This window comes from Aotus nancymaae, unplaced genomic scaffold (assembly GCF_030222135.1).
Source record: "Aotus nancymaae isolate 86718 unplaced genomic scaffold, 86718_ANA_hifiasm-v0.15.2.pri h1tg000020l, whole genome shotgun sequence".
Lineage (NCBI taxonomy): Eukaryota > Metazoa > Chordata > Mammalia > Primates > Aotidae > Aotus > Aotus nancymaae.
Window position 1 is genome coordinate 50,348,744 of NW_026988432.1, and position 19,798 is coordinate 50,368,541.

At 34.7% G+C, this 19,798-nt stretch overlaps 1 protein-coding gene and 1 non-coding gene across 3 annotated transcripts in view; one reads left to right on the plus strand and one right to left on the minus strand.

Annotated features, from left to right (window-relative positions):
• The window catches only part of TAF4B (TATA-box binding protein associated factor 4b), a 161,041-nt gene that overhangs the window by 7,890 nt on the left and 133,353 nt on the right, over positions 1–19,798 (minus strand). For both annotated transcript variants that reach the window (XM_012447290.2, XM_012447291.2), the window contains one exon: positions 19,282–19,386. In XM_012447290.2, coding sequence (XP_012302713.2) covers positions 19,282–19,386 — 105 coding nt within the window. The remainder of the gene's footprint in view (positions 1–19,281; positions 19,387–19,798) is intronic.
• Positions 15,574–15,679, plus strand: LOC135276104 (U6 spliceosomal RNA). The gene has a single exon (XR_010343674.1). It is a non-coding gene; the product is annotated as a U6 spliceosomal RNA (small nuclear RNA).

Here is a 19,798-nt window from a genome sequence, read left to right on the forward strand (position 1 = left end):
TTTATTCCTTTCCAGTTATTTCAGAATATAAACAACACTGCATGTTAACTTCTGCCCTATTTTTACCACTCTTAAGTAAGTATGTTTCAACAGTATTTTACAGAAGAAAGCACTGATGTGACATGGAATCACTGGCTTCAAGTTATAATTCTAGCTCTGTACTTATGAGCGCTATGAAGATAATATACTACCTGTCATATGCTCATGACCACCCCTCCATCTTTGTCTCCAACAGAACGCTCTCTCATTTTCCAGATGCCACTGTACAATTTCTTAATGACTCCCAAATGAATGTATTATAGGTATCCCAAATTCTACATGTTTCAAACTATTATTCCTTCCCTTCCTTTTCTTTATTTCAAGGAACGCCTAGCCCGAAAACTGGATGTCATCCTCAACTCTTTCTACCTCTATAGTCTATCTGCCACTTGTCTATTCTACCCCCTTAATAGTTTCTAAGCCATCTACTTCTAGATTTTCACTTCCATTATCTTCTGCCTAGAATACTTCAACAACCTTTTAAGAAGCCTCCCTATTTCCAGTGTTAATATTGCTTACACTACAGTGAGAATGATCTTCCAAAAATAAATAATCTGACAGTACTGTTTTCTTGCTGCAAATGCTCCAGTGACTAAAATTTTCCTACAAGAACCAAGTCTAAACATCTAAGCATGACATACATGGTCATCCATGACCACACCAACATTTCTCTTCCCAGTCTCATCTCTCATTCCTTTCTTCTGGTCTCAAACTATTGATTATGGACAAGATATTTTTCCACTTTGATACAGACAATTAGTTGCATATGGCATTCTCTCTTCACTGAACTCCACTGATACTATCCTTATGTCACATCACCTAAGTTCTTCAGGATTCAGCTAGGATATCATGTCCCTCCAATGCCTACAAACACAAACTTGCCCCAGATCTATCATAGGTGCAACTCCTATGTACTTTAGCAGTATTTTGTATTTCCCTCTACCATCATATGTCTTCAGTGCAATGTAATTATCTCTTTAATTTATCACTCAGTAGAAGAAAAAGATTTTGTATCTATGAATACTTTACAGTATTTGGCATTTAGGTGATATCATTTGTAGGAGAACCACGTGTTTGGACTCACCCAATAATATCACTTATATGAATAAACAAACAGTGAAAATAAACCACATTATGGTCTTTGGACCTTCTAATTCAAGATCCTGCCATCATTCTTAGCTTTAAGCCAAACAATCTGGGGTGAAGGGTGGGATATGTAAAGTCCTTTGATGGTTTATTCACAACTATTACCCGGCTCTCTAACATCTTACCTCATCTACTCATCCCCACAAAGCTGCCACTAGATGGAATTTGTTCAAAAGACTATTTTCTGCCACTTTCCCCAAACACTAAGAAAGTGCTTCAGCCCACCAAGGAATTCGATGCACAAGAACATCAAAAAACCAAATAAGCAGTGAATTCTGAAAGCCAGTAACTTGATTACTTCCTATGGCCAAGCTGACAACCTCATGTCAGGACTTTCCTATTTATATTACGGCTGTTTTCTTTAAACTTTTATTAAGACACTTGCAAAGTCCTCTGAAAACTCATATAAACTATATCCAGAGATCAATTTTACCTATTATTTTCTTAAAATTTCTTCAAAGGACTGCTAGTTAAACATTTTTCTTTAAGAACTAGCTTTGCTTTTTCCTTGGAGAATTGTGAATATAAACAAAAGCTACAACATAATAAGCGTTGCTGTGCCTCAAAACTAAAGGTGAATTTATCAATATCTTTAAATGTATTAACAGAGCTTTGTTTAAAACTATAGTAATTCTAGAATTGGTGAGTTGCGTACAGGCTGATAGAAAAATGACTCTAGAAAGAAATATGAATTTATAGAAAAAAGAAAAATCATTAGAAGTTGGAAATTTAAAAAACTATTTTTCTTTTCATAAATTCTTTAAAAGATACCTGACCATTAATGATGTACTGTGGAGGTTAGAACATATGCAGCAAAGTAGGTGACAACAGTAGCACAAAGGATGGAAAGGTGTTACTAGTTTTTAATGAATTACTTTATTTTATTTTATTTATTTATTTATTTTGAGACAGCAACTCTTGTTGTCCAGGCTGGAATGCAATGGTGCAATCTCGACTCACCACAACCTCCACCTCCCGGGTTCAAATGATTCTCCTGCCTCAGGCTCTCGAGTAGCTGGGATTACAGGCATGCACCATCACACCCGGCTAATTTTGTATTTTTAGAAGAGATGGGGTTTCTCCATGTTGGTCAGGCTGGTCTTGAACTCCTGACCTCAGGTGATCTGCCCACCTCAGCCTCCCAAAGGGAGGATTACAGGTGTGAGTCACCGCGCCCAGGCAAATTACTTGGTTTTAAAAGACTCTTCCACTCTATGTGAAGTGGTATTAATTCAAAACCAAGTGTGGTCAGTTAAGGACACACATTGTACCTTTGAACAGAGTCACAGCAACCATTAAAAAAAAGAAAAGGGCCAGACACAGTGGCTCACGCCTGTAATTCTAGTACTTTGGGAGGCCAAAGCAGGTGGGTCACTTGATCTCAGGAGTTCAAGACCAGCCTGGGCAACATGGTAGAACCCCATCTCTACAAAAAATACAAAAATTAGCCAGGTATGGTGGTGTGTGCCTGTGGTCCCAGTTATTCCAGAGGCTGAGGTGGGAGGATCGCTTGAACCTGGAAGATCAAGGCTGTAATGAGCAATGATTGTGCCACTGCACTCCAGCCTGGGCGACAGAGCAAGACTCTTTCTCAAAAAATAAGTAAGCATACAAATAAAACTATAACTAAAAAGGCAACAGATGATACAGTATAGAATACTAAAATACTGGTTGATTAGCTCAAAAGATGGTGGAAAGGAGAAAAAATGGGAAAATGAATATTAAAAATGAATAACAAGATGATAGACTTAAATCCAGTCATAGCAGTATTTACATTAAATATTGAACCAAATACTCCAAATGAATTTTCATTCTGTGTAAAAAAAAAAAAAAATCAAAACTACGTTATTCATAAATGACCTGGTTTAAATAAAGACACAGAAAAGGTGGAAGTAAACCAAAGGAGAAACATAAACCATGTAAATACTAAGGATAAGAAAGTTGACACAGCAATAACAGTATCAAGCAAAGGACTAAAATAAAACTTTTAAAAAACAAAGAAGACTTCAAGACAAGGAATATTACTAGAAATGAAGATCAATTCCCAATGACAAAAGAAGGCAATTCACGAGAAAGACAGTCAGTATTCATCAAGATAAACCAGGCAGGGCCGAGTCTTAGTAAATTTAAAAGGACTGAAATCAGACTATGTTCTCTGACCAAAATGAAAACACCAAACATTTGGAAATTAAACAACACACTTCTAAATTATCTGTAAGTCAAAAAAGATATCAAGAGGGAAATTAGGAAATATTTTCAAAGTTGATAATAAAAATACAACATCCCTAAGTTTGTAGGGGTGAGGCTAAAGTAGAAAACTAATGGAATTGTATAGCTTTAAATGTAGAAAAGAAAGGTGTGAGGTCAATTATTCAGGCTTCCACCTTAAGATGCTAGAAAAAGAACTCAATATAAATAGAAGAAAGGAAAATAACAGAAATAAGAGGAGTGAAAATCAATACAATAGAAAAAACGGACAAATTTTTTGAAAAAATTAAAGCTATAGTATTAAAAAAGGATTAATAACATTTGTAAATCCTTATCTAGACTGATCCAGAAAAAGGGAAAAAACACAAATTATCAGTATCAGAAATGAAAGAAAGGATACAGTTGCTACAGACATTAAAAGGAGACATGGTTAATCATTTCATGTAAACAATTCCAGCAACTTAGATGAATGTGGAAATTATTCGAAAAACACAATTTTCAAAAGTTAATACCAAAAGAAAGAAAATCCAATATTGAGTTTTCCCAACATAGAAAATTCCTGGTCCAGATGGCTTCATTGATAAATTCTATCACACATTTAAAGAGAAAGTAACTCTACTTCTACACAAACTTTTTCAAACAAAAATGGCAGGAAGAAGGTCTACTTCCCAGCACATTTTATGAACACACTTCAAACCAAGCTAACAAGGACATTACAATAAAAGAAAATTACAGATCAATATTATTCATGAACATAGATGCAAAAATCCTCAACAAACTAAATGAATAGCAAACTGAATCTAGTAACATGTAAAATCAATTGTAAATTATGACCAAGTGGGATTTATTCCAGTATTAAAAGGCTAAAATTGTCCGGGCATGGTGGCTTAGGCCTGTAATCTTTGGGAGGCCGAGGTGAGTGGATCACCTCAGGTCAGGAATTCAAGACCAGCCTGGTCAACATGGTGAAACCCCGCCCCTACTAAAAATACAAAAATAGCTGGGTGTGGCGGTGCCGCCTGTAATCCCAGCTACTTGAGAGGCTGAAGCACGAGAATTGCTTGAACCAGGGAGGTGGAAGTTGCAAGGAGCCGAGATCAAGATAGTGCACTCCAGCGTAGGCGACAAGTGAGACTCCATCTCAAAAACAAAAATAAAGTTAAAACTGAAATATCAATGTAAGAGAATAAATTAAAAGAATTAAAGAAAAAATGAAGATAATTTAATTTAAAACTAAACGAAAACTCATATGAAAATTAAATAATCAAATAAATTTGGATAGGCCTCAACAATATTCAATACCCACTATGATAAAAGCTTTCAGTCAGCTCAGAAGAAAAGAAATTTCCTCCATGAAAAATCTACAGCTAATATCAAATTAAGAGTGAAATACTGAATGTTTTCCCTGTAAGATCAGGAATACGGCATGGATGTCTGCTCTCACCACTTCTATTAAACATAGTAATGGGGATGTTAGTCAGTGCTCTGCGGCAAGAAAAGAAAAGAAAAAGCATAAAGATTGGAAAGGAAGAAGCAATCTTATTTTTATTTATAGACAGCATGATTTGCTTAGTAAATCCTAAGAAATTTACACCAAAAAAACTCAAACAATTAAGTGAATTTAGTAGAATGGAGGATAAAAGATCTATGTCAAAATCAATTTTACTTTGATATGCTAGCAACAAACAATTGGAAAGTATATAATTTTAAAATACTATTTTCAATAGCATTAAAAATTATACCTATATATAAATGGATAAAAGATGTCAAAGACTTGTACATAAAAAACTAAAACATTGCAGATAAAGATGACAGAAGTCAATGAAATAATATTGGAAACCTCAATATTGTTAAGATGTAAATTCTCTGCAAATTGATCTACAGATTCAATGCCATCCTAATAAAGAATATCTTGGCATTTATGTAAGAATGAGAAGACGATTCTAAAATTCATATGAAGATACAAAGACCTTGAAAAAGGACAAAGCTGGAGCACTCACACTATCTGATTTCTGAACTGTTACAGTAATCAAGAGAGATTATAGTATGGCATAAATAGAGAAAAATTAACAAACAGAATAGAGTATGTGTATAGATATGTCCACATATATAGTTAATTGATTTTCAACATAGCTCTAAGGTGATGCAATGGGAAAAGTCTTTTTTAATAAATGGGGTAGAGTAACAGGACACCTGTATGTGAAAAAATAAACTTTCAACCCCCACTTCACACCAGACACAAATATTAAATCAAGATAGATCAAAGACCTATAAAATAAAAGTTAAAGCTATAAAGCTTCTAGGAAAACACAGGATAAATCTTAGTAACATGGGGTATACAAAGATTTTTTTAGGATACGGCAAGTACTAATCATAAAAGAAAACAATGATAAATTGGACTTCATCAAAGTTAAAACCTTCTGCTCCTCCAAAGACACCACTACAAAAATAAAAGTACATTGCTAAAGAGAGTGTGAAATGGTACAACCAGCTCAAAAACAGTTTAGAGTCTCTTAAGAATAAATATACACCTATCCTATGACCCAACAGTAGTACTCCTAAGTATTTATCAAAGAGGAATGAAAACATAGGCCACAAAATGACTTTTACAAGGACGAAACTTTTTATGGATAAAGCAGCTTTATCTATACTAGCCAAATATTGAGAAGAGCAAGTAACACTCCATAAACAAATTTTGGAGTATCTATACAATAGAAGACAACTCAGCACTAAAAAAGAATGTGCTACTGATATGTATAATGTGAATAAATCTCAAAAACATTATGAGTGAAATAATTCAGAAACGAATAAATTATCGTATGGTTTTGATTCTACAAAGTTCTGAAACAGGCAAGATTAAGCTATGGTAACAAATTAGATCAGTAATTGCAGAGGGGGTTGGAGGTGGTAAAAGGCATGATAGAACTTTCTGGGGGTCATAGAAACATTTTATATCTTGATGTGGGGTAGTGGTTACAATTAAAACCAATACATTCTATTGTATATAAATTATACCTGGAGCTGAAAAGCAAATGCAAAGTTAATCTGAACTTTTAACTTAAAGTTGAGATTTCAAAGTCAACCCTTCCTGAAGACTTCCCCAAAAGGAAAATGGTTACTCTTTCCTATGATCTGGTGTACTTTGGTATAGAAGTATGAGAAGTTTGTCAGGCTGGAATTCTACATCCACAAACATTATGAAGCTACAGAGAATATAGACAAAGAAAGGTTTATACTCCAATACTTATGTGAAAAGATGTTTATAAATTAAAAGTTACCTGGAAGATACTGTAAAATCCTAGAGTATGGTAATTCAATATTATAAATATTACTGAAATGCTTGAGAAATTTACGTATCAGTGTTTCTCAATGGAGATGTTATTAGAATTCTGGGTACTAAATTAAGTGGATTTGTCCCCTCACACTGTGCAATGTTTAGTATTGCTGGCCCCAAGCCGCTAAATGCCAGTAGCACACAACTCACCCCACCCTTCACTGAATCGTTGTGTCAAAACACAACAGTTGAGAACAGTCTATAAGCTAATGGTCAAAAGCACACGTAAGCAGCATAAAAAAAAAAAAAAAACTAATTACCAGACTTAATCTACCTTATGATTTTATTTCCAAAACGAATAATTTCACTAACAATTACCTTTACTTACTTAACCTCCAAGGACAAATGTATATGCTTTTATTTGCTATATGTAATACTAATTTGGAAGGATGAAGAGTAACTGATTTGGATGACATCCCTAATTGGGGAAGCCAGATACAACCACTGAAAGCACTGTCAACAGCAACAAACTATAACACACAAGAAATAACATTAGCATACTACTAAGAGGAGTAATAACTCCAGAAGATGACCTGTCATGAACAGACCCTGTGAATGGCCCATTTACGTATAATACTGGGTTAAAACAACAAAGCAACAAAACACTAGGGTATTCCCATGGTATGGTATTCTTTGTGCCAAAAGAGTAGGAGCAAACTAAATCTCCTTGAATAACATATTCAAAGCTAAAGCAAGCAGATAATTAATCTACTTTATGGTTTTAATATCCAAACTTGCCTTTTATGTTGCAATCAAAACATAACATAACCTTTTAATGACAAGATTTGCTAGGCTTCTAGCATCTACTCATACATGCAAAGTTAAGAAGGGACACTAAGGGGAAGAACAAAGAATAAAAAAGGATACAAGACCACATACACGTCTAGTGCTAAGAAGTAAAAGATGAATTAAACTGGCACATGATCCTAGAAGTAGTAAGAGACTGAATTAATAATCAATAAAGTTTTTCCAAAGAAAAGCACAGGACCCAGATGGCTTCACTACTGAAATCTATCAAACATTTAAAGAAGAATTAACACCAATACTTTACAAACTCTTCAAAAAATAGGAGAGGAGGGAACACTTTCTAATTCATTCTCCAAAAATGGTATTACCCTGATACCAAGATGAGATAAAGACATCATGAAAACCCCACTACAGACCAATATTCCTTATGAATATGGATGCAAAAATCCTCAATGAAATACTAGCAAACAGAAACTAACAGTGTATAAAAAGTACTATACACCAATAACTAAGTGGGATTTATCCCAGGAATATCACTAGGTAGGTTCAATACATAAAAACCAATCAATAAAATATACCTTCTTTAGATAGAGTAAAGGAGAAAAAAAAAATGCCCGATCATCTCACAAGAGGCAGAAAAAGCATCTGACAAAACCTAACATTCTTGCATGATAAAAAGATTAAACAAACCAGAAATATAGAAAGGAAACCTCCATAACCTTAAAAAAAGAAGCATCTATGAGAAACCCACAGCTAACATCATACTTAATGGTGAAAGACTGAACTCTTTTCCCCTAAATTCTGAAATAAAAAAGGCTATCTGCTCCACCATTTCTATTCAACTTGTACTGGAGGTTCTAGTCAGGACAATTAGGCAAGAAAATGAAATAACAAGGCATCCAGAAATGAAAGAAATACAACTATCACAATTTGCAGATGACATGATCTTGTATATAGAAAATCCCAAGAAACTCACAAAAAACTATTAGAAATAATGAGTTCAGCAAGGCTGCAGGATAAAAAAAAAAATCAATGTACAAAACTACATAGTAGTTCTATACACTGACAATGCACAATCCAAAAATAAAATTAAGAAACCAATGCTACGTACAACAGCATCAAAAAGAATAAAATACTTAGGAAAAACTTAGCTAGTGGTACAAGGCTTGTACACTGAAAACTATAAACATTGTTTAAAGAAACAGGAATTATCAATGAAAAGACTAATATTGCTGAGTTGGCAATACTATCCAAATTTGTCTATGTATATTCAATGCAATTCCTGTCAAAATACCAGCTACCTTGTTTTGGTTGAAATTAACAAGCTGATCCTAAAACACATATGAAAATGTAAAGGACCCATAATAGTCAAAATGATCTCGAAAACAAACAGCCATGTTGGAAGACTCACACTTCCCAATTTAAAAACTTACTACAAAGCTATAGTAATCAAGAAGACAGTGTGGTGCTGGCATAAAGACAGATATATAGATTGATGAAATAGAATTGAGGGCCTAAAAATAATTCTATATATCTATTATCAACTGAGTTTTGACTAGGCTGTTGATATCATGCAATGGGGAAAGAATGTTTTCAAAAACTGATGCCTGGACAACTGGATAGCTACATGCAAAATAATGAATTTGGGCCCCTACCTCACACAATATACAAAAATTAACTCAAAATGGATCAAAGATGTAAATGTAAGAGCTAAAATTACAAAACTCCTAGAAGAAAACATAGGTATAAATCATTGTGACACTGGGTTAAGTAATGGTTTTTTTGGACATGACAACTAACACAAGCAACCGAAGGAAAAATAGATAAATTGAACTTATTTCTAGAAAGTCGATGTACAAATGGTCTACAAGCACATTGAAAATGTTGAAAAGTTGCTCAACATTATTAGTCTTCAGGAAAATGCACAGCAAAACCACAATGAGATATTACGCTACACACATTAGAATGGCTGTAATAAAATTTTTTAAAAGACAATAACAAATGTTGGCAAGGATGTGGGGAAAGTGGAACCCTTGTACATTGTGGATGGGAAAGTCAAATCATGAAGTTGCTATGGAAAGTAGTTTGGCAGTTCCCCAAAACATCAAACATAGTCACCATATGACCCAGACATTCTACTCTTAGGGAAATAAGAGAAATGAAAATATATTACCATCTAAGAAGTTGTGTATGAATGTACATAGCGGCATTACTCATAATAGCCAAAAGTATAAACAACCAAATGTCCATCAACTGATGAATGGATAAACAAAACGTATATTCCTACAATGGAACATTATTCAATCAAAAACAAGAATGAAGTACTGATAAATGCTACAGCATAGGCAGGCCATGAAAACATTATGATTAGTGAAAGAAGTCAGACAGAAAAGGTCACATGTTACATGATTCTATTTATATGAATGCCTAGAATAGGTGAATCCTTACAGACAAAAAAGTAGATTAGTGGTTGTCAGAAACTGAGAGGATGACTGCTAATGGCTAAAGAAACAAGCTATTTCTTTGTAGGGTAATGAAAATGTTCTGGGATTAAATAGTGGGGATGACTACACAGTCTTCCAAATATACTAAAAAGAGCTGGATTGTGCACTTTACCAAAGTGAATTTATTGCACATAAATTATATCTCAATGTAAAAAAAAGTTGGCATACCATTGATAAGCCAAAACAAGTTCAAATAAACACTTCAAAATCAACCTATGTTTACTCTCCTACTCAATATTCCATGGAATTCTTGAGAAAAATGCATACATAAATAGGAGCTAAATAGGGTACACTAAATACCATTATAAGGTATACCTAAGGCAGATTCATTGTTTTTCATGTAAACTTGGTATTGTGGGTAACATTAATTGAAAATCTGAACATCCAACTGGGACAAATTTCACAGAGAAATTAACTGTCATTTAAACTATGGAAAGTTATTAGAATTACCAACCACTTTTCCCATAAACATTGATTGTTGTTAATTAGCACTCATCTATCACTTTGAAAAACGCTCTAAGACCTGACTGATACTTATTATAGGTAATCTTATGTAACAGGCAATTCATGCTTCTCATAGTCACTGAAGCGTATGCCAAACAGCTGCATAAGAGGCAGAAAGAAACAGGTACCACATTATGGAATAATAACAATATAACTGGTCATGTGAGAATACTACAACTTAAGGAGAGTAATAGTAGTCTAAATTACAGAAGAAGCAGGCAGACTGAGTGTTTCAAAAACTGCTTCCTGGGAGCCTGAAAACTCATAGGAATTGTCTTAAAGCTGGACAGCCTTTAAAAAAAAACTTTCTCAGCATAAGTTCATGATTAGGCTAACTATAATTAAAAAGCCTCAAATATTATATATAAAACAACATCAATACACAATTTGCCCTGGGAAGAACAGTGACTAGAATACTTGATGAGACACTAAAAATACCTGAGGAAAAGATATGGAAATCTTAAAGGTTCAGAGATAGTTCTGTGAGCTTAATATTTTGCTAATAATAGACTGCTAATTTTCAGTTTAACCACAAGTATCTATCATGGCCACCATACTAATAAGGTGCATTATGGGCTCCTTGTACATCCCTAATCATGTTTTGTGTTAAGGCAGAAAAGGCCATAGCAGCATAGATCCAGTACTGTTATGATAAAGAAAGCTAACTTTTTGGACTACAAATTCCAAGCAAACTGAGACCCAGCCATTGTACTTGGTACCACTGGGTGAGCAGAGGGAGGAATGAATGAATGAATAATACAAATGCCATCTCAACAAGTATATTACGACTTCTAAATAAAGGATGGAAAGAAGATTAACAATTCAATTCAAAAGACTGAGAGACAACAAAAGCCGTCAAGGATTATTTTTTAAAATCACAATATCCAGTATTGATGAGATACTAATAAACACTTTCATAAAATACTGGTCGGAATGTAAACTAGTTAACTTTGAGAAGAAAGCAACTGGCAATAAATTTTCTTTAGATAACCTTTAATTTCTTTTTATATTTTCTATAATATACATATATTCATTTTGATGAATATAAACATTTTAAATTTAAAAATTCACATTAAAAAGGAAGGCAGGAGCTAAAAGAAATCACCAGTCTGAGGAGTCAAAAGGTAAGAGTGACAATATCAGGAAAGGGACCTGGGAAGAGCAGACAGTGAAAAGTCCACTGAAAATAAAACAGTAAGACAACGTGGGAGGACAGATTCCACACACTAAATGTAAGAGAAGAGGGTAAGCTTTGGAGCTCCTGATTAGGGCAATAAGGCGAAGCAAGGGGTCATGGAAAGGGGGCAATCCCCATTTCAGATTAAATGAGGTGCATGTTGCCTTTAAGATGCAAACGTGTTCTCTTTGTGAAGGGAGAGGGGCCGACACAAATTGTCTTACCAGAGATTTGGCCATAGGTAATTGTTAACCTAGTTAAACAGTTCATGTTCAGTTGTAACTGCATCTTGTGCTAGGTCTGGCCCAGGGTTCAGAGAGGCCAAAAGAGAAGAGAAGCTAAGGAGCCCAGATGCTGGGCAATGCCTATGCCAGTCAATGCCAGCAATGCCTGTGAGTTGCAAATAGCATCTGCTGTCCTCACCCTGATCTTCTGAGCATAAGAATATGGCTGCAGTTTCACATTTACCTTTCAAAGTCAAAATGCTTCATGGCCCATGCTAACAATGCAAAAGAAAAAAGAAATCTGGGAAACAGTTCCAGTTTAGATAGTTTGACATAATACAAGTCCAGCACACCATCTTTGTCTTAAAAACAAAGTAACTTCTTTGGAAGAGTCCTGAGTTTTAACTTCTAACTCTTCTATCATTGCTTATTTCTTTCATTACACCTTACATTTCCAAAGCAGTATTTCATTTTCCCTAACTGCTTTTCTTTCAAATAGCCTTCTAGTCTAGTGTAATGGTTGCAATATATTCCATTTCCTTTTTTTCCCTTTTTTCAGTTTCCTTCTGCTTCATCCCTTGTTTTTCTTCCATATTCTCCCTTTTATCTTTCACATAAAGGCTTTTCTTTAAATATCTGGTGATCCTTGCCAATCTGTTGTTATTTAAAAGCAATGCATCTGACTATCAGTATTTCAGGCTTCCTCTCTCCTCTCTTAGGCTAGCTATTCTTCTCAAAAAGAATGCCTCTAGTCACTAGTATGAATCAACTTTCAAATTCTACTAAATATCCTTACTGCCATTTTTCTCCTTTCTTCTTTATTCTTGTTAATACATGTTTTCAGTCTCTCTCATTTATGTGGGACTTGCAAAGAAAGGATAAGCCGATAATACGCAATTTAACATATTTCACATTAAGACAGCCAACAAAGAGTCAACTTTTAAATCTTTGGAAAATTTTAAAGACACGACTAAAATTCAGATTTATATTTAGGTCATTCATGAACAGTGAGACAGATTTGTTCATGAAGTGAGAACGAAACAGAATATAAAGGAAAAAAACCTTAAAATATAAAGAGTCACTTTGTCTAAAGTAACAGCATGCTCTAAATTCTACTGAATCTGTATCATATTTATAAAAAGTGTTAGATGACAATATATCTGTTTAAACATCTAATAAGTCAGCTATAACAAATAAATAAGAAACACTTCAGAAAACTGTGGTCCCCTGCAGCCTGGTGTAAGAGAATGGAAGTAAAGACTGACTGCTACCTGTGCCCCTTAAGGAAATGCAAGTTAAAGCTGGGCCTTTCATGTGAATAGACTTTTAGTTAAATTACGTATGCACCTTTTCAGAGTGAAGAATCACCTGCAACAGCAACCAGAAACAGACAATTATCTTTGAGAAATACTATTTGTCCCCTAAAAGATTTTAAGCCTTTGAGTTTTCCACAATAATTTCAGGCTTAATATTTCAATTGTAATCTAACCCCATCCTCAAATGATAAAAACTAGCAAATATGGTAAAGAAAATGACACCTATTTAAGATCATTTAAATATCGATAAGAATTCAACCTGGTTCTCTATTTGAAAATGTACACATTTCTAAGTTATGAAAAAATTATCCCTAAATGATTTTAATACTTAAACATTTTAAAATCTAAGTATTTCTCATATAGGGTATTTTAAAGGTTGCTCAACGCTTCTACACCATGTTTCCATGTAAAAACAGAACTTCAACCTTTGAAAAGGGCACATAGGAATGGTAGAGATGCAATAAATAAAAATTACAGTGACAAACATTTTTAAATGATTGATCATATCTGTTGCTAGCAAGAAAATAGGGAAATAGGCACTCATTAGCAGTGGAAACTTTTAGAATGCTTTTGATAAGCATTATGAGTATCTATTAAATTTTGTGCATATCCTTGGACCTAGAAGTTCCACTTCTATAAATCAGTCCTATAAAATAAATGATGACAGGAAGATACAGAATGCATTATTTATAACAGACATTTAAGAATATTTCCATTTGTTTACAAGTAGATATGTACCAGTATGGGAAAATGTCTATGATGGTTAATTTTATGTGCGAACTTGACTGGACTAAGGGTTACCCAGATAGCTGGTAAAACATTGTTTCTGTGTGTTTTGGGAAGAGATTAGCATTTGAATCAGTAGACTGAATAAAGAAGAACCACCTTTACCAATGTTAAGGATGCATGATCCAATCAGTTGTGGGCCTGGATAGAACAAAAAGGTAAAGACAGGGCAAATTCGGCCGGGCACGGTGGCTCACGCCTATAATCCCAGCACTCTGGGGGGCCGAGGCGGGTGGATCATGAGGTCAAGAGATCAAGACCATCCTGGTCAAAATGGTGAAACCCCGTCTCTACTAAACATACAAAAAAATTAGCCGAGCATGGTGGCGCGCGCCTCTAGTCCCAGCTACTCGGGAGGCTGAGGCAGGAGAATTGCTGGAACCCAGGAGGTGGAGGTTGCTGTGAGCCGAGATCGCGCCATTGCACTCCAGCCTGGGTAACAAGAGTGAAACTCTGTCTCAAAAAAAAAAAAAAAAAAAAGAAAGGGCAAATTCACTCTCTCTTCTAGAGCTCGTAAATGCATCTTCTGCCTTCAGACATCAGAATTCCAGGTTCTCATTCCAATATTTACACCAGTGGCCCACCTCCAATTAATTCCCCACCCCTATTCTCAGGCCTTCAGCCTTGGACTGAGAGTTACACCACACCACTGGCTCACTGTTTCTCAGGACTTCACATTCAGACTGAATTGTATCACCAACTTTCCTGGGTCTCCAGGTTGCAGACAGCATAGTGTGAGACTTTCCAGCTTCCATAATCATGAGAGTCAATTCCCATCTTTAATAGCCCTGTACATACATGTATATATGTATGTCCTACTGGTATGCCCTTCTGGAGAATCCTATTAATGTCCAAGACACATTGTCCGACAAGTTACAGAGTAGTGCTTTTAAGATGATCCCATTATAGTAGTTAAAAGCGCACATTTCTTTGGACACGTACCTGGGTTCTTCTACTTACTAATTATAGAACTTCGAGTAAGCAACGAATCCTCTCTATACCACAATTTTTCCATTTGAGGAAAACAATAGTATGATCTTACAGAGGAATTGTGAGGACTAATGAAGATAATACATTCTAATTGCTTGATAAATTAAACTATAATTATTACATATATATTTTAAAAGTACATATATATAATGATTGTATTAGGTTGAACTATCTGAAACTGCCAATACTTAACAATTGTTCACCTAATTACAAGTTCATATGGTTTAACCTAATATATGCATGGAAATTTTCAGAAAGAATATACAAGGAAAAGCTATTTTAAATATTCTTCTTTTCTTACATGGGAAAAATACTCTTATATACCATTTGGACATTTTAAATGTGAACACAGTTAAACATCCCAGTTAAACATCCCATCCTCTCAAATAAAAAGCTATCTACACTGCTTGCTTTAAGCAGTATTATCTTAAAGCATGGCAGACATGGGAGATCCCATTGGTTAATAAAAGGGAAGGGAATAAAATTAACTCTTCCCTTCCCCCTAAGTCAATAATCATTTGTTGACTGAACAATCATCCTTTTATTACTCTACTAGGGAGTTTTCACTTCATTTTAGAGAAACTTAAAGAATGCTAGCATGCTTACTTTGGCAGCACATATACTAAAACTGGAATGATACAGAGAAGATTAGCATGGCCCCTGTGCAAGATAACAAGCAAATTCATGAAGCATTCCATATTTTTATATATATTTCATAAAATGCTGTCATTGGAAAACATGTTAGAGATTAAACACGGAGGTAAATTCAAGCTGGTTTAAACGCTGTCAGGAAGTTATTCCTCAAATCCAATCTAAATATTATAAATCAAAGAGATCTGGTTTTAATAATTCTATAACTCTCCCTTTATAAAATGAGTGTAAATAAAGAAGTCAAGAAATAAAAATAAAATAATAGGCCAGGCATGGTGGCTCACATCTGTAATCCCAGTACTTTGGGAGGCTAAGGCAGTGGGTCACCTAAGTTCAGGAATTTGAGACCAGCCTGGGTAACATGGTGAAACTCGGTCTCTATTAAAAATTTAAAAAAATTAGTCAGGCGACGTGGCATGTGCCTGTGGTCCCAGCTACTCAAGAGGCTGAGGTGGGAGGATGGCTTGAGTCTGGGAAGTGGAGGTTGCAGTGAGCTGAGATCGCACCACTGCTCTGCAGCCTGGGTGACAGAGTAAGACCCCATCTCAAAACAAAAAACAAAACCAAAAACATTCTATCGGCTACAGTCAAAGAAATGTGTACAGCACTGAGTTTGAGAAGACCGCAAGTCTGTTGCTTTGGAAGCCCTATCTTACTACATACTGAAGTGATTCATAGAAAGTTCAATTAGAGAACACTGGTTCAGAGTGTACAGAAACAGACCCAAATATGAGAATTTGCATTTTTGATATACAATTGTGTGTAATAAAGGTAGCATTTCAAATCAGCAGGGAAAGAATTATTGAGTAAACAGTGTTGGGATAATTAGCCTAAAGGAGAATGAGAGAGAACTGAAGAACTAAAGCTAAATCCACACATCAACTCTTAACCAAGTTTACTATGAATCAAAGATTTATACTTAAAAAGTGAAATGATAAAAGTAGTAACACATAATTCTAATTAAGAAACTGCTTTCTAAATAGACTATAAACCCAAAAGACAAAAATAAAAATGAAAGACTGAGGCTTTTTTTAAAGGAAAAATAAAAACTTATAGATGAATAAATCCCAAATTGAAAGAAAACAAGGCCCGGGAAAATGGGTTGTTCTATTTCCTTAATGGATTGAAAAATATAACTCCATGGGGAAAAGAAAAATTGAAAATGCCTATTCATACATGAAAAGTCACTCAACTTACTCATAACTTAAACACTCTATTAAAAATCACATTTTCAGCCAGCCATGAGACGCCAAGATAGTTCCCAGTATTAATGGGAGTGTGCTGAGATAGGCACACTAATGAATATAAAAACTGATACAACTTAGAGGATGATTTTTAAATAGTTAATAAAAATCATGAGCAACAAATAATATTTATGTATTAAATAATACTGAGTGTGGGAATAACTTTAAAATAATCTGAGGGATGAAAATTTTTTAAGAAAGTTGATGCAAATAAAAATGAAACAAGATTAAGCATATATTGATGGTCCTGTCTGGGAGAGGTGGCTCACACCTGCAATCCTAGCACTTTGGGAAGCCAAGGTGGGTGAATTGCTTGAGCTAAGGAGTTCCAGACCAAATAAAAATGAAAGACTGAGGCTTTTTTTAAAGGAAAAATAAAAACTTATAGATGAATAAAGCCCAAACTGAAAGAAAACAAGGCTGCAGTGAACCAAGATTGTGCCACTCCAGCCTGGATGACAGAGCAAGACCTGTCTCTATATAAAAAAATAAATAAGTAAATAAAATTAAATTGATGATCGCTGTAGCAGGGTGGTGCTATATATAACAGTATAAGCACTGATAAGAAATATTCGAAGAATAAGTTGAACAGTAAGTTAGAGAGAGATTGATCCAGCTATAGTCAACCATTTCAGATATAAAGAAGATTACTTTAAAATAAAGTCAGTTTTTGTACATTATATAGGACACAGTTCTACTACGCTATACAATTTACAAAGCCCTTTCTTAACATTCACAACCATTGGAGAGTACATTATACTGTTCTCTCTATCTTTACATATGTTTGAATTTTTTCCCATAAAGTTTTTCCTAATGTTCATATCCTTTAAATCAGGAATTCCATGTCTTCGAATTTTGCCTGTACTTACTTACATTGTACAAGCACACAACAATGTTAAGTACAAAAATGTTCTGAGGCAATAAAAGAAAAAACCTGGAAACAATCTAAATGTCTACTGGAGGATTGGTTGAATAAATTACGGTTTACTTAAATACAGTGATGCCATACACCCTTGAAGAGTATGGAAGTAAATTATATGAGCTAGATTGTGGAAAGGGGGAAAACATCAAGGGCATAATAATAGGTATAGTTTAATCCCACTTAACTAAAAACAAAACCACACATGTAGATTTGTGAATGCATGTCAGATATGTGCCCATATTCATAACAAATCCCTGAAAGGATATGTGAAAAACTTAACAGTAGTTACATCTGGTTGGGCAGGAGAGGGGGTATTTCATATAATACATTTAAAATGAAAAAGAACTAGAATTTTAAAATCTTTCATCTATTAAGGTGAGTGGCATTCATTTAGAAAATACCAATGTTCAGGATCGACATTGGTGGGAAGCTTGCTTCAAAAAGATTTAAATTATATAGAGAAGAATAAGATGAGCTATAGCTCTTTTATTAGTGACCTCATCTCGGAGCTTTTTCTTTTTTTTGAGATGGAGTCTTACTCTGTCGCCCAGGCTGGAGTGCAATGGTATAATCTCAGCTCACTGACCCTCCGCCTCTCAGGCTCAAGTGATTCTCCTGCCTCAGCCTCCCGACTAGCTGGAACTATAGGCATCTGCCATTATGCCCAGCTAATTTTTGTATTTTTAGTAGAGATGGTGTTTCACCATGTTGGTCAGGCTGGTCTTGAACTCCTGACCTCAAGTGATCTGCCCGCCTTGGCCTCACAAAGTGCTAGGATTACAGGTGTGAACTACCATGCCCTGACAGAGCTCTTAGCATACCTCTGTCTCAGCCCTGATGATTGTTCCTAAAGCTAAAAGGCTAGTATTATCTTAAATAATTACTCCGAAGATGTAAGATCCTTTCTTAATCCAAATAATTAAGGATATTTATTGAGTAAACATGTGCCTATTCTAAGGGGAATACAAAAGACTAATATTACAGTCCTTGCTCAAAAAGTTTATAATCTAACAGAAGAGAAAATGTTCATATAAGGAACAATTAATGCCATGCAAAACACATGGACTTTGAAAAAGAGAAGCGGGTATGGGAATGAATAATCAGAAGTCATAGAAGAAATAAGAAGGCAGATTCAGTCTTAGAAGATTAGCCAGATTTAGACAGACGGAACAGGATTGCATAAAAACACTAGAAAGAATGTACAGAAATAAAAAAATGAAATACTGGAAGACTCAGTATGACTGGAGATGGGGAAAAGAAAAAGTATGAAATAAGTAGCAAGTAGTATGAAATAAGTAGTAAGTTCAAGGTGATATACATCTTTAAAACCTGGCGAAAATTAAGATTTTATAAAATTGGCAAAGACGAATTTTAAGAAGTGTCTGGCAGCAACAACATGCATAACAGGGTAAACTATTTTTAAGACTTTGCTTCTTTTTGGCTTGCTTCCTTGACATTAAAAATAAGATAATGAACATTATTTCAATACCTCACTTCCAGATTCTAGTGGTCTCTTCTTCCTTGGTCCAATAGCTGCAAGAGCTGTGAGATTAGCATCTCTATGCTGTATCTGTGCAAGTTCCAATTGCTGTAACTAGAAGATGGAAGAAAAAAAAATCAATGTTTACACACATTCATGCTCAGAGGGAAAAAGAAACTGATTGCTAAACTTATTTCTGTATTCACCAAATAAAGTTACAATATAAAATAAACATAGATTCCCATAACAGCCAAAGGCACATTCTCTGATTCTTCTACTCCAACAAACTCTTTAGTTCTTCATCTCTATATGGAAGAGGCAGAACTCAGGTGAAGGAGAAGTACAGAAAAGAAGAAGAAAGGCTTAATTTCTCCCCAGTATAAGCACAGATAAGAAACGCCTGAAGAATAATTTGAACAGTAAGTTGGAGAGAGATTGGTCAAACTACAACCATTTCAGATTAAATTTACTTTAAAACAAAAGAGTTTTTGTACATTATAGCACATAGTTCTACTATGCTATATAA